The sequence below is a fragment of the Rhincodon typus genome, chromosome 4 (genome assembly GCF_021869965.1).
Source record: "Rhincodon typus isolate 14 chromosome 4, sRhiTyp1.1, whole genome shotgun sequence".
In the NCBI taxonomy this organism is placed as follows: Eukaryota; Metazoa; Chordata; class Chondrichthyes; order Orectolobiformes; family Rhincodontidae; genus Rhincodon; species Rhincodon typus.
Genome location: NC_063335.1, coordinates 63,414,052 through 63,427,899, shown reverse-complemented (window position 1 = coordinate 63,427,899; position 13,848 = coordinate 63,414,052). Strand labels below are relative to the sequence as shown.

General features: G+C 37.8%; 1 protein-coding gene across 7 annotated transcripts in view; it reads right to left on the bottom strand.

Moving 5' to 3' along the window:
* atp6v1h (ATPase H+ transporting V1 subunit H) overlaps positions 1 to 13,848 on the bottom strand; it is a 113,951-nt gene that overhangs the window by 37,339 nt on the left and 62,764 nt on the right. For all 7 annotated transcript variants that reach the window (XM_048595931.1, XM_048595935.1, XM_048595934.1 and 4 more), the window contains 2 exons: positions 5,699 to 5,891; positions 954 to 1,132 (listed from right to left, as the gene is read on the bottom strand). In XM_048595931.1, the coding sequence (XP_048451888.1) occupies positions 954 to 1,132; positions 5,699 to 5,891 (372 nt within the window). The remainder of the gene's footprint in view (positions 1 to 953; positions 1,133 to 5,698; positions 5,892 to 13,848) is intronic.

Genomic DNA, 13,848 nt, shown 5'->3' with positions numbered 1-13,848 from the left:
CAGCGCAACATTGTTTCCAGGGCAGCAACAGAAATAGCAAAAGAAAACAAACTGCTAATCTGGTGAAACTACAAGACAACTACGTGCACACCAAAAACGTAGGACCAACAAGCAATAGGCATAGCTAAGCAATCCTACAACTAGCACATCAGAAATCAGGCTCTGTTGCGGGTGACTGAGGATAATTAAACAAATAAGAACAGAAGGCAGTTGCACAAATTTTCTTCGCAGTGGGACAAACCAACATATCGGTGCACACTGCAAAACTGAAGCATTGGCAACCAACTTCAGCCAGGAATACCAAGTGGAAGATCCTTCTCAGCCACCTCCCAAGATCTCCAGCATCACAGATGCCAGCTTTCAATTTGACTATTCCTGCATGCTATCAGGAAATTGAAGACATAGTAGTGCAAAGCCTATGGGCCTTGACAACATTCCAACTAAAAAGATTTGTGCTCCAGAATTAACAATGCTCCTAAGCTGTTTCAGTATAGCTGCAACACCAGCTTCTCTCAACATAATGAAAAATTGTCCGGGAAAATCTTGTGAACAGAAAGCAAAGCGAATCAAAGCCAGTCAATTTTCACCCTCTGATATCTTCATATCCTTCCTAAAGATCAGTACCCAGTTTGGACATATATTCCAGCTGAGGCTGAACAAGAGTTTCGTAAAAACATATAACTTTCGTGCTTTTGTACTTAATACTTCTAGAGCTTCTAATGAAAATATAGAACTGATGAGGAAAAACATTTGAAATTAAGAACATGTTCCGTAATTCAACAGCTTCCCTACTTATTCTGTCATAGTAAAATCAGTTCTAGTAAGGCAGGTTGAAAAGTTACGCAAGAAGAACATTCACAAAAACAAATGAGCATTCAAGTCAGTCACAATCTAGGCATTTCACAAATAATAATGTGACTGTTGACTAATTTTTAGGTACCATCATAACTAACCTGAGATCTTGGACACTCTCTCCAAGTTTTTCCAAAAGGAATTTGATGTCATCAGCAATATCTTCATCATCATACTTTTGCTGTTCAAGGTTCTCCAACTGTTTAAGGACTTTGCACTGAATCATAGCAAGTGCATATTCCTGATGAGTTTCTCTTTCTGCAGATTTTTCCAGAAGGTTCTGTTAAAATAATGTGTTCAATATTTTATTTTAATTTTTAAAAAGGAATCAAAACTATATATTAAAAACACACGATAAATACAAGTACAATAATAAATGTTTGTATTTGTGCCCATTCTATGGGCATCCAATATTAAGTTATCTGTCAAGAAATGGCTAAAGGCACCAGACACAGATAAGGCTATTAGCCCTGACAATCTCTTGGTCATGGCAGTGGATACACGTTAAGGATGTGGCTAATGCAGGAGACAAGGGCAAAAATGATAACTTTGTCAATCAATCCCTTATTCAAGACCAATTTTAAAAATCTGAAAAGATCATTTTTTTTTAAACAAGTGAAATCTTTCAAAAGCAAAGCAAATCTGTCATAATATTTTGTGACACTAACAATTTTATATTTAACTGAAAGAACAATCACTTGTCAATGGAATGTGAAAAAAAAATTGCAATTACTGGATTTTTGTAGGTACTGGCATATACAATTGGTGTAAAACATACAAAATCATCAAGATTAGATTGCAATCAAACCAAAATAAAATCATCTTTTGCACATTGCAAATTTATCATCATATTAAAAATTAGTTGAACTAAACTCTCTCAAGTATCAAATTGTTCTAAACAAAGAATTTTGCAAATAATTAAGACAAATATTTGTTTGCTACTCGATTTTCAATTTTACAACTTATTTTTAACACTACGGAACATTTTTAATAGTCTTTATCTTTGCATGTAGCTATTCACATACTAAAATTTTGTTTGTCACTGCTCTGCTTGCTAAAATGCTGTGTCTTTTTCCAGAAGTTACAAATGTCCATTCAGAAGTTTCTATTTGGGCACTCTTTGACCACATTTTATGGTCTTAAAAACAATATGAAAGGGCTGTTCCTGGTTGGTGCATAAATCATAAATAATACCAAGTTATGTTTGCATGTGCAGATGTAAAGTTAAGTTGATGATTTCATTAATTTGTAAATGTGGCTTACAAAACACCAAGTTTTGCATCGAAGCAGCCAAATAGACCAAAAACCTTGAACACTTCTGATTCAACTTATTTTGAACTCTAAGCAAACTCAATGTTCCTCTTAGCTTAATATCGGAGATGAACTTCATTGTGATTATAGATTATGTAATAAAATCCAGCGCAAATTAGGAGGCCCATGTCGTAACCAAAATGTCAATTGTTTTCCATTAATGGTCTAAAACATGGAAAATTAATTGTTCTGAAATAGTAAAGCAATTAAGGTTAGAAAGTGTCATGAATAGATCATTCAGATCTTTGAGTATTCTTCACTATTAATAAGACCATAGCTACATCACCACTTTTTACCTGTCTTATCATATCCTTTGATTCCAAAAACAGCCTACAATCTATTAATTTCCGTTTTAAATACATACAACCATACAACCTTTGATGTGGGGAATTTCATCAGAGCGAAAACATTTCAATCTTAAATGGCTTAACTCTCATCGAGAGACTGACACTCAGATCTAGACTTTCCAATTGGAGAAAACACCAAATCTGCATCTACTTTCTCCAAGTTCAAAAAATTTTATACATTTCAAACAAATTAGTTTTCATTATTCTAATCTCTAGAGACTGTATGGCCCATCCTCCTTAAAATCAATTCTCATCAAATACTACTATCATCCTAAGAATCAGAGTGAATACTTGTTTCATTTTCAAGAATGAGATTGATAGAGTGCTTAGGACTAAAGGGATCAAACAATATGGACAGAAAACAAGAACAGGGTACTAAGATGATCAGCCATGATCATAATTATTGGTGAAGCAGGTTGCAAGGGCCAAATAGCCTACTTCAGCTCCCATACATTGCTCTGTTGCACCACTCCGAAGGTGTGTATATACTACATGGGGCAAAGAAGCCAAAACTGCGGTGTTCCAGTGTAGTCTCCAAGGCCTAGGTAATATAAAAATATAAACGTGTATAGGCACACTATTGCATCAAAACTTCAATTTTAATGATACAAAGGCAAACAAATTATTTGCTTGCTGTTTACAGTATTTATAAATACATAGAATAGTTTGCTAATGAGCCAGTGACTGGAGTTCAAAAGGCTTCATTTTAGATTTAGAGTCCTAAATTATACATCATCTCATTATAAATAGTAAAGATCAAATGTCTACCCCAACCTTATTAGGGGAATGAAATATTACACAAATAAACAACAATGCATGGTTGTTAAAGGGAGTATTGTTTAGAGTGGCAGCTATGAAATTTCAAATCCACGTGAGAGACGTCCAGTTATCAAAGTCAACAGATACCATTAAAAATAGACTTTTTTTTAAAAAATATCTTTGGACAGATTGTCCTGTTGCTCAAAAGGTGGTGCAAATAAGACAAATTTTACATGATAGACATTTAGAATTTTGTCTCCAGCGCATTTTCATATCATCATGTTGCTCAAATCTTATGGTCAAGTGAATAACATGCTGCTTTATAAAAGTATTATATGGCAAGTTTTGCAAAGACACTAATTTTAAAATGGCCATTTCAGTCAATAAATTCTAAAATGCCAATTTGAGTCACTGAGCATTTTTTCTTTCATTCATCAGATCTCAGCTTTGTCAGCAAGGAAAGCATTTGTTGCCCAACCCTAAATGCCCTCAAGGTGATCATGAGCTGCCTTAACTGTTGTAATGTAGAAACAGTTCTACTGCTGATGATAAAGGAGTTTAAAGATTTTGAGGAGCAACAATGTAGGAGCAGAACCAAAATTGCATTTTTGGTGAACTTGCTCGTGGTGGTGTCCCCATGGCCCTATTGGTCTTCTCCTTCTACGTGGTATACATATAAAGGCCTTGAAAAATGCTGCCAAAGGAACTTCAATGAGATGCTGCAGTGCATCTTGCAGATGGCACATACTGCTGTCCTGCAATATGATGCACAGTGACATGATTGTTTAAAGGTGATGGACAGGGTCCAAACCAAAGAAATTGTGGACACAATGCACCCAAAGTGCAAAATTCACGTTCTGGAGTACTTGACTACAACCACTATGTTAATAACCACTGTAAAACATATGCTTCATCACTGCTGCTGTTTATGTATTCTCTTACTATTCGATAAAGTTTTTCCAGTTAAAGTGGAAGTCACAATTTAGTGTGCTGCTAATTGGTCACCTCTCCAAGTTAAGGAAGGCCATAGGGGAATGTAACCTAAGCATCTCAAACAAGTTGAACATTCCTAGTTAAGGTGCTCTAATTTATTTTTGAGAAAGTATCAGTTTATTACCCATTACTTCGTCTATTAGAGTTTCTACTCGGTTACAGTCCAACAAGTTTATTTGAAATCACAAGCTTTCAGAGCGCTGCTCCTTTGTCAGGTGAAGTCACACTCCAAAAGCACTCCAAGTGGAAGTTCACAAGTGGAAGCATACAAGTGTCATATTTAAACAGTTACCAGCAGAGTTAGACAACAATTTCCCAAATTAAGTTGAAAATACAGCAAACATTTTATTAATTGGAACCTCTGGAACCCAGGAGTATGCTGGTTAATCAAATTTTCAGATAATCAAGAACTCCACATAATGTAAAAACACACATTAAGTATCAGAAATATAATGCAAGGGACATACACATCACTGTTATTCTTTAATTAAGGCAAAGTTGCATTATTATTTGTGATTTATGCTGTAAATAAAGTTTACCAACAGAAAGCCTTTTCACTCATCCTCAACTGACTATTTGGACATTGTAGTAGATTGTGAGAAATTGATTCAAAACTGAATAAACTGTTGATTTTTCATGTGGCCATTCAATTGAACAAGTGTACTTACACAGATAACCAAATTCAAAACTATAGTCATTGAACAGAATAATACAGTAAACTTTATGGTATTTGAAGTATATAATTTTTGCTGCTTTATTGTGTGTGTCAGTTCAAACAAAGTTTGTTGCAGATACTTCTGAAACTTTGTGGAGTTGGAAACCATCCAGTGGAAGGACCAAAAATATAAAAGAACTTAAATAATCTAAACTAAACCTTAAATACAGATGAAAATGAAATAAAATTGCTTTGAACAAAATAGTTATGAATTATGATACAAACTGTTTAGTTCCAGAAAAATGCTGACAAAATTGTTTGATTGATCAATTCTTTTCTCCTACACAAATTAAAATGTGTTACCATTATAAATCTAAAACATATCCAAAGGCAAAGCAGGAACAATGCCCTTACTTTACAAAGTTCAAGATCTTCATGAAAATATGATTGCCATCTTTTTCACTCCTGCTGCACTTTATTTATAATCTCAATAAAGACCAGTACTGAAATGAAATAACTAGAACAGGTTTCAGGCACCAGCTTATCCCAAAATGACAACCTATGCAAACGAGCTTAGTGAAACAAATAACTTGTTTCTGGAACAAATCTTACTTTCAAATGGTTAAACTTTCAAAAGGCTTCAACAATCTGATATTAATTACATGATCATCCATGACAAGATATATATTTCATAACAATTCTAGCACGTTTGGCAATAAAAATGACTGAAATTTAGGTTATGATAACTATGCAATCTATCAAAAATGAGTTGCATACATACCCTAAATGTTGCCAGAATAATTCTGGTAACCTTTTCTTTCACAGATTCCTGAAGAATATCTGATAGGGCTGGAACAATGTTCAATCTGCGCAGATACTCACACAGCTGTGGACTGAAGGCCAGTAACCAGAAGGAGAAGATCATCTGATACTGCAGCTGGAAGCCACATTTGTTGTTTATAACAGCTAAGATACTGTGGCAGGGTGGGAGGGGGGGGAAAGTGAAAAGAAAGTTTTGAAATAATCCTTGCCATTTTTTCGAATGGAATTTCTGATCTAAAATAATTAAAAATCTGTTCAGAATAGCTTATCAACCCACTGTGCAACCCTCCCCTCTAACATCATGAACGAAAAATCAAAACAGAACCATGAATTTTGTTTAAATATAAAATGTTACAGAAAAACTGAATCAAACTATTTTTTCAGCTCATATTTGTGATTCACAAGTCTCCTATAACTAATGTATCTATTCACATCCAACATCATTTATCTGCCATTGGTATGAAATAATAAACCCAGTAAGACTGATGAAAACTATAAGCAGTTATGAACATTTTAATCTGATCTTTACCAGACTTTTCTTCTGAAGTGTACAAGGCAACTCAAATATATTCAAAGCAAAAATTCTCAAATATTACAAATACAAATACAATCATAAATCAAAATGTGTACCATTGAAAAAAATCAACTAGCTGAACATGAGGAAGCCTCTTCCCTCTTCACCAGTCCAATTCTCAACCTAGCTCACCTAATCCAGTCTGAAAATCTGAATGGCAGGCAGCCATCTTTACAAGTTGGGTTCACAAAGCCAATGACTCTGTACCCCTGACTTGGGAATGGAAAAACAAAAAACAGGGCTGAACAACTGTCACCCGTTTCTTTTTTGTTTCTTGGACATGGAGCCAATGCCACTTTCACAGGGCTAGCCCATGTAGCAACAACTTGCATCAATAGGTAGAATTCCTGTTTTTAACTGGCAATGTCCACTGAAACATCCCCTCCTTTATTAAGGAGCAGACACTAGAATCTCAATGACTCAATTACTACAAGGTGCATTCATCACATGTATTAATATCCTTTGATATTATCGCTAGACTTTTAATTCAGAAACTCAGCTAAACGTTCTAGGCACCTGGGTTCAAAATTCTACCACAGATGGTGGAATTCAAATTCAATTTAAAAAAATCTGTAATTAAGAATCTAATGATGACCAAGATTGTCAGAAAAACTCATCTAATTCACTTAAGTGCTTCAGGGAAGGAAATCTGCCATCTACTACATGCAACTCAAGAGCCACAGCAATGTGGATGACTCTCAACTGCCCTTTAAAATGGTCTAGCAAGCCTTGTATCAAATCAAGTCTTAAAGAAATGAGAAAGGACAAAAACTTGGCATCAACCTAAGCACTGTAAACAACTACAGCCCTGTTAACCCTGCAAAACTGGGAGAGCCATCTCAGACTAGTCAAGCAACAGTCCAACTAGTTAATTCTTCACAGAATCATATCTTGCAATGTCTCAGGCACCACCATCAGCATCCTGGATATGACCTGTCATACCCAGAGGTGGTGGCACCGTGGTATACAATTGGAAGAGTGTTGTCCTGGGAGCCCTCAACATTGAATCCAGACCCCATGAAGTCTCGTGGCTTCAGGTTAAACACAAGAAACAAACCTTCCTGCTGATTACCACATACCTACCTCCCTCAGCTGATGAATCAGTAAGAGTCCATGTTGAACAACAGAGGAAGCACTGAGGATGGTAAAGGTGTAGAATTTCAATGCCCACCAACAGTGGCTTGTCAGCAGCACTATTGAGACAGCCAGTCAGATTCTAGAAGGCATAACTATGAAACAGTCTGCAACAGGTGGTGAGGAACCAGCAATAGTGAAAAACATACTTGACCGCTGCAGACATATCTACCCATGACAATATTACAAAGAGTGACCACCGCACAATCCTTGTGGACACGAAGGCCCAACTTCACATTTTACTGTGTAGCAGTATCACCGTCGAACAGATCTAGCAACTCAAGACGGAGCATCCATGAGGTGCTGGGGGGCCATCAATGGCAGCAGAACCCTACTATCTGCAACCTCATGGCTCAGCAGATCTCCCACTAAAACATTATGATCAAATGAGGGGATTAACCTGGATTCAATAGAGACTGCAGGAGACAGGAACAGCACCAAGCATACCTTAAAAGATGTTAGCCTGGTGAAGCTACCAAACAACTATTTGCCTGCCAAAAAATTCCACAACCAGATAGATCTAAGCCCTGTGCAGTACTGTCACATCCAGTTGTGAATGGAGGAGGGCAATTAAACAACTCACTGGAGCAGGTAACTCCACAAATATCCCCATCCTCAATGATGGAGGAGCCCAGCACATCAGTGCAAAAGGTAAGGCTGAAGCATTTGCAACAATCTTCAGCCATAAGTGCCGAGTGGATGATCCATCTCTGCCTCCTCCAGTAATCCCCAGCATCACAGATGCCAGCCTTCAGCCAATTCGATTCATTCCATGAGATATGAAGAAATTTTTGGAGGCACTGGACATTGTGAAAGCAATAGGCCTGACAACATTCTGGCAACAGTACTGAAAGATTTATGCTCCAGAACTTGCAGCACCCCGAGCCAGAGTCTTCCAGTACAGTTACAAATTGGGCATCTACCCTGTAAGGTGGAAAATTGGCCAAGTATATCCTGTACACAAAGAGCAGAACAAATCCAACCCAGTCAATTTACAGCTCGATCAATCTACTCTCAATCATCAGTAATGCGATGGAAGGGGTCATCAACGGTGCTATCGATAATAATTATCAACAACCTATTTAATGACATCCAGTCTGGGTTCCGCCAGGACCACTCAGCTGCTGACGTCATTACAGCCTTGGCTCAAACTTGGACACAAGCTGATTTCCAGATCCGAGATATGAGTGATAGCCCTTGACAGCATTTGTTGGAGGCATCAAGGAGCTTTCAATGGGAAAAGGGGGAAATCTCTGTTGTTTGGGGTCATACTTGGCAAGATGGCTGTGGCTGCAGGAGGTCAATCATGTCAGCTCTGGGACATCTTTGCAGGAGTTCCTCAGTAGTGCCCTATGCCAAACCACATTCAGTTGCTTCAAATTACCTGCCTACCATAAGGTCAGAAATGTGAATGTTTGTCAATGATTGCACAATGTTCAGCATCATGTGAGACTCCTCAGATATTGAAACAATCCATGTTCAAATGCAACAAGACTTGGACAATAGCCAAGCTTGGACTGACAAGTAACGAGTAACATTCATGTTACAAGTGCCAGACAATAAAATCTCCAATAAAAGATAATCTAACCAACATTCCTTGACACTATGGCCTTACCATCACTGATTCCCCCATCATCCTCCTGGAGGGTTACCAATCATCAAAAGCTGAACTGGACCAGCCATATAATAGTGGCTACAAGAGCAGGTCAAAGGCTAGGAATACTAGAGAGAGAGTATCTCACTCCTGTCTCCCCAAAGCCTGTGCACCATCTACAAGGCACATGTCAGTGGTGTGATAGAATACCCCCCACTTGCCGGGCTGAGTGCAACATTACTCAGTGCTTGACACCATCCAGAACAAAGCAGTCCAACTGATTGGCATCAAGTCAATAACATCCACACCCTCCATCACCAACTCAACAGCAGCGGTGTGTACTATCGGCAAGATTGACTTCCCAAGTGACTTCCATCTAGAAGAACAAGGGCAGCAGAAAAATGGGAACACCAGCAAATTCCACTCCAAACCATTCACCATCCTAACTCAGAAATATATTGCCATTCCTTCAGTGCTGCTGGGTCAAAATCCTGGAACTCCCTCTCCCATGTCATTGAGGGTCTATATACATGGACGACAACTGATCAAGAAGGCAGCTTAAAATCACCTTCTCAAGGGCAACAAACGATGGCTAACCAGTGACATCCATGTCCCACAAGAGAATAAAAGTATACTTCGGGTATATTTACATTTATTTCAGAATGAAACGTAGAGTACTTGGCATACATTGAAAACTATGAAAGACTTCAATAGGACATGAATTAAATGAAATTGGCAGCATGGTAATAGATACAAAGAAAAAGTGAAATGATGCCTTAAAAAAAGAAGAAAAACAAGGAAGAAATATAACAACATTTCCATCATGCAGGGTGTGAAGGAGTAGAAACATTTAGGATACAAAGACTCTTTTGAATGTATCAGCAGATGCTGCTGCTTGTAGCCACTATCAGGAGATCTGTCATCCTATAACATACTGGTCTGTCTTGTGCCATCTGCACGCTGTTAGCAACCAGTGACATCCATCAACCACTAACCCTATTTTGGCTGCCCTCCACTTTGCCCTCCAGAAGTCATCTTTGTAGCTTTTCAGTTTTGATCAAATTTCCAAAATACTGACATTTCCTTTTCTAGAGATTTTTGTTTGAAAAGAAAAACAAGAATTACTTTTACTCTTGCAATTTCATGTACCTCAGTTTATCTTATGGCCTATAGTCTTAGCATGCACAAATTAAGCTTTCTTGCTGTGAGCACATCTTCACAAAATTACTTACAGCTATCTCTCACCCTCTTACTGCACCACATAATTTGTCATTGCTACCAATTGCCCCAAATAAAGAAACTCAAGCACTGTTTCAGTCTGCCCGTCTACTTCAATCTCAATGCTAGTTTGTTCTACAGTTTTTCCTCAAACTACCATTGTTTTTGTTTTTTTTTGCTGTTCTTATTCCATATTCTAAACTTCTAGGTTTTATTGATTAAAATATTTTGAGCCCTTTTGCTGAATCTGCAAATGGTGCAGCTGTGTACACAGTTCATTGAGCTTTTGCCTCTCAACTTTACCCATGGAAGCACATCTAATTCTGAAAATTTGTTTTGACAATCATTTACAGCCTTATTGTACTTCACTCTTCACTTAAAAGATGTCCAATTGTCTCTCCTGTTCACTAGTTCTATTTTGTCCCAGTCTGGGCTCTGGATAAGCCTCCTCTTTCCTATCAATGTCACACTTCAGCAACATATCTATAAAGAAATTGTGATATACATGATCAAACACTTAAGTGCATGTAAAATGCTGATTATTGCTAGGTATTTATCAAGGATTGTTGCTAGGTTAGACATTCCCACTCATTCTTACTACAAGTCTGGTGATCACCAATCTTTGCTTCAAAGATTTTTACCATTTATTTCTACTCTGATTTTCAAAATTACTTTAATGAGATAACTCAAAGCCTTTTCCACTCCATTGCTCCAAGTTTTGTTTTAATTATACAGATTGGCCTCTTAACATCTACCTGCCAGGACTTTCCACTACATTCATTACTGGGCACTTGCCCTGTCTAACATGTTGATAGGATACAGATGGGAAAATTGACAAGGAAGCGTCTTGACTCAGCTGTAACATCAGGATTTCTACTTATCTGTAAAAATCCAGCCTTTAGATACTAGCAATACTTCTGCAGGGTCAGAGAAAGATAAATGTCAAGTTGTGTAGAGATGTTTCACTACCTTTAAGGGTGATATCAGTGATGGAGTACCATCAATTCAGAATTTTCTCTAAAAGAGTAAGATTTTTAAAAATTCCAGCATAGGGAACTGTTGGAGCCTAGAATGTTCATCTACTGGGAGTAAATGAATCACAGCAAATTTCAAAAGAGAACAACAAATGGGAACAAGTAATAAGGTGTCAACCAAGAGCTCGAGAAGGTACCACTATGCAACACTTTTTAGCTCCATTCCAGCATCTTCAATTCAATACAGTTTTGCTAAGTTACTGAGGTTGAGAACTGTCAGGCACTAGGCCATCTAGGTAGGACCTTAATGAATGATAAGATTATTGGTCCTATCATATTAAGCAATTAAATTTTAGGATTGAGAAACAGGAGAGAGACAACACAGGTGAACTGATGGCATAAGTAGTGAAGGAGTAAGATTTTAATTGCTTTACAGAAATGTGGATGCAGTTGCCCAAAATCAGAAAAATCAATATTTAAAAAGGATATTGGACATTTAGGAAGGACATGCAAAGAGCAAAGGGGGGGGCTAGGATAACGCTTACAACATGGGGACAAGATCAGTGTTTTAGAGAGAGGATCTTCAATCTGATGAACAAGACCTAACATCTGTTTGAATGGAGCCAACATACAGAAAGGGGTATCAAATGTTTCTCCAAGTAATTTAATGCCCAAACAACAGTGGTACATAGGGCTTGGCACAAATCAGGAAATTAAATATGCATATAGCAAGGAGAATGAAGTGGTCAAGGACCATTTCAACCTGCGTGACGGAGTTAATCAAACTTGCACCTATGATGTGGAAGAATACTTTCTAGCCGTGTTTGACTGTTTTCTGGAAAAATAATTCAGGAAACCAACTAGGTTAAAGAACGTTTGGGGTAAACAGTTATGATGATCCAGATGCATTGGTGATCATCTTTCAAAGCTTTATTAGTTCTGCAATGGTGCATGAAGACTGGCGTTACGCTTGCAACCTGCTAATGTTTAAGAATGGAGGGAAAGAGGAAACAGTAGACTACAGAACTGTTAGCCTGACATCAGAAGGGTAATTACTGGAATCTATTTTAAATAATATAATCTCATACTTTAGAAAATAACTGTCTTATTGGGCAGAGTCAATATAGTTTAATAAAGTGAAACCGTATTTAGCAGGTCTAGCCAGTTTTTTTTTTTTTGAGTTAGCATATTACTAGCAAAGTTGAATGTGAACGACGATGAGGATGCGAAGAAGCTTTAACCAGGCCAAATGAGTAGGCAAGACCATGGCAGATGGCATATAATGTGGTAAATGAGATTATCCATTTACGCTTCGCCTACCAAGGTGCAAAGTGCTTCTTGAGCCATGAAAAATTGGAAAGCATTGATGTACAAGGTATTCTTGTTCCTAAGTTACTTAGAGCTACATGCAGGTACAGGAAACAAATCAGTATACTAGTCTTTATTGCAAGAGAATATGAATACAGGAGCAAAAAGGTCTTGCTTCAATTGTACAGAACATTACTGAGACTGCACTTGGAGTATTATGTACAGTTCTGGGCCCCTTGTCTGAAAGACAAAGTACGCACCACAGCCTTTCCTATTACCTGCAGAACTTGGATGCAAGTTTTATTTCCTTTATTCATTCACGGGATGAGGGTATCGCTGGTTAGGCAACATTTATTGCCCATCCCTAATTGACCAGAGGGCTGTTAAGAGTCAACCACATTGTTGTGCATCTGGAGTCACATGTAGTCCAAACCAGGTAAAGATGGCAGTTTCCTTCCCTAAAGGACATTAGTGAACCAGATGGGTTTTTCCTGACAATTGACCATGAAATCACGGTCATCATTAGATTCTTAATTCCAGATATTTATTGAGTTCAAATTCCACTATCTGCCGTGGTGGGATTTGAACCCAGGCCCCCAGAACATTATCTGGATCTCTGGATTAACAGTCTAGCAATACTACCACTAGGCCATCGCCTCCCCTGTTTCTGTGGTTCAGAACCAAGAATCCAAAATCCTCCTGTTCTGTAACTTCTGTAATCTTTTGCCATTTAAATAATATCCAACTCCTCTATTCTCCTGTCAAATTACATAACCTTACATTTTCTCAATTATATTCTGCCAAGTGTTTGCCCACTTGTTTAACTGATCTATATCCCTCTACAGACAGTTATCCTCTCAACTTGCCTTCCCACCTATTCTTGTGTCATCTGCGAACTGGCGGTTGTACATTCACTTTCCTCATTCTAGTCATTAATATATTATAAATAATTGTGACCCCATGCACTAATTTGCGACACTCTGCATGTTACAGACTGCCATTCCAAAAATGCTGCATCCCTCCCCACCCCACCCACTTATCATTATCTCTGTCATCTATTAGTTAGCCGATCTTCTATACAGAATATTCCGCCTCCAATGCCATGAGCTCTTATCGTAAATAGCCTAACATGTGGTACCTCAAAATGCCTTCTGAAAATCCAAATTACATCCACTGCTTCAGTTTTGTCTATTCTGCTTGCTGCTGCCTCAGAATTCTAGTAAATTTCTCAGACAATGATTTTCCCTTCTTGAAGCCATGCTGACTCTGATTATATCATGTGGAAATAAATGCTCTGTTATTACATT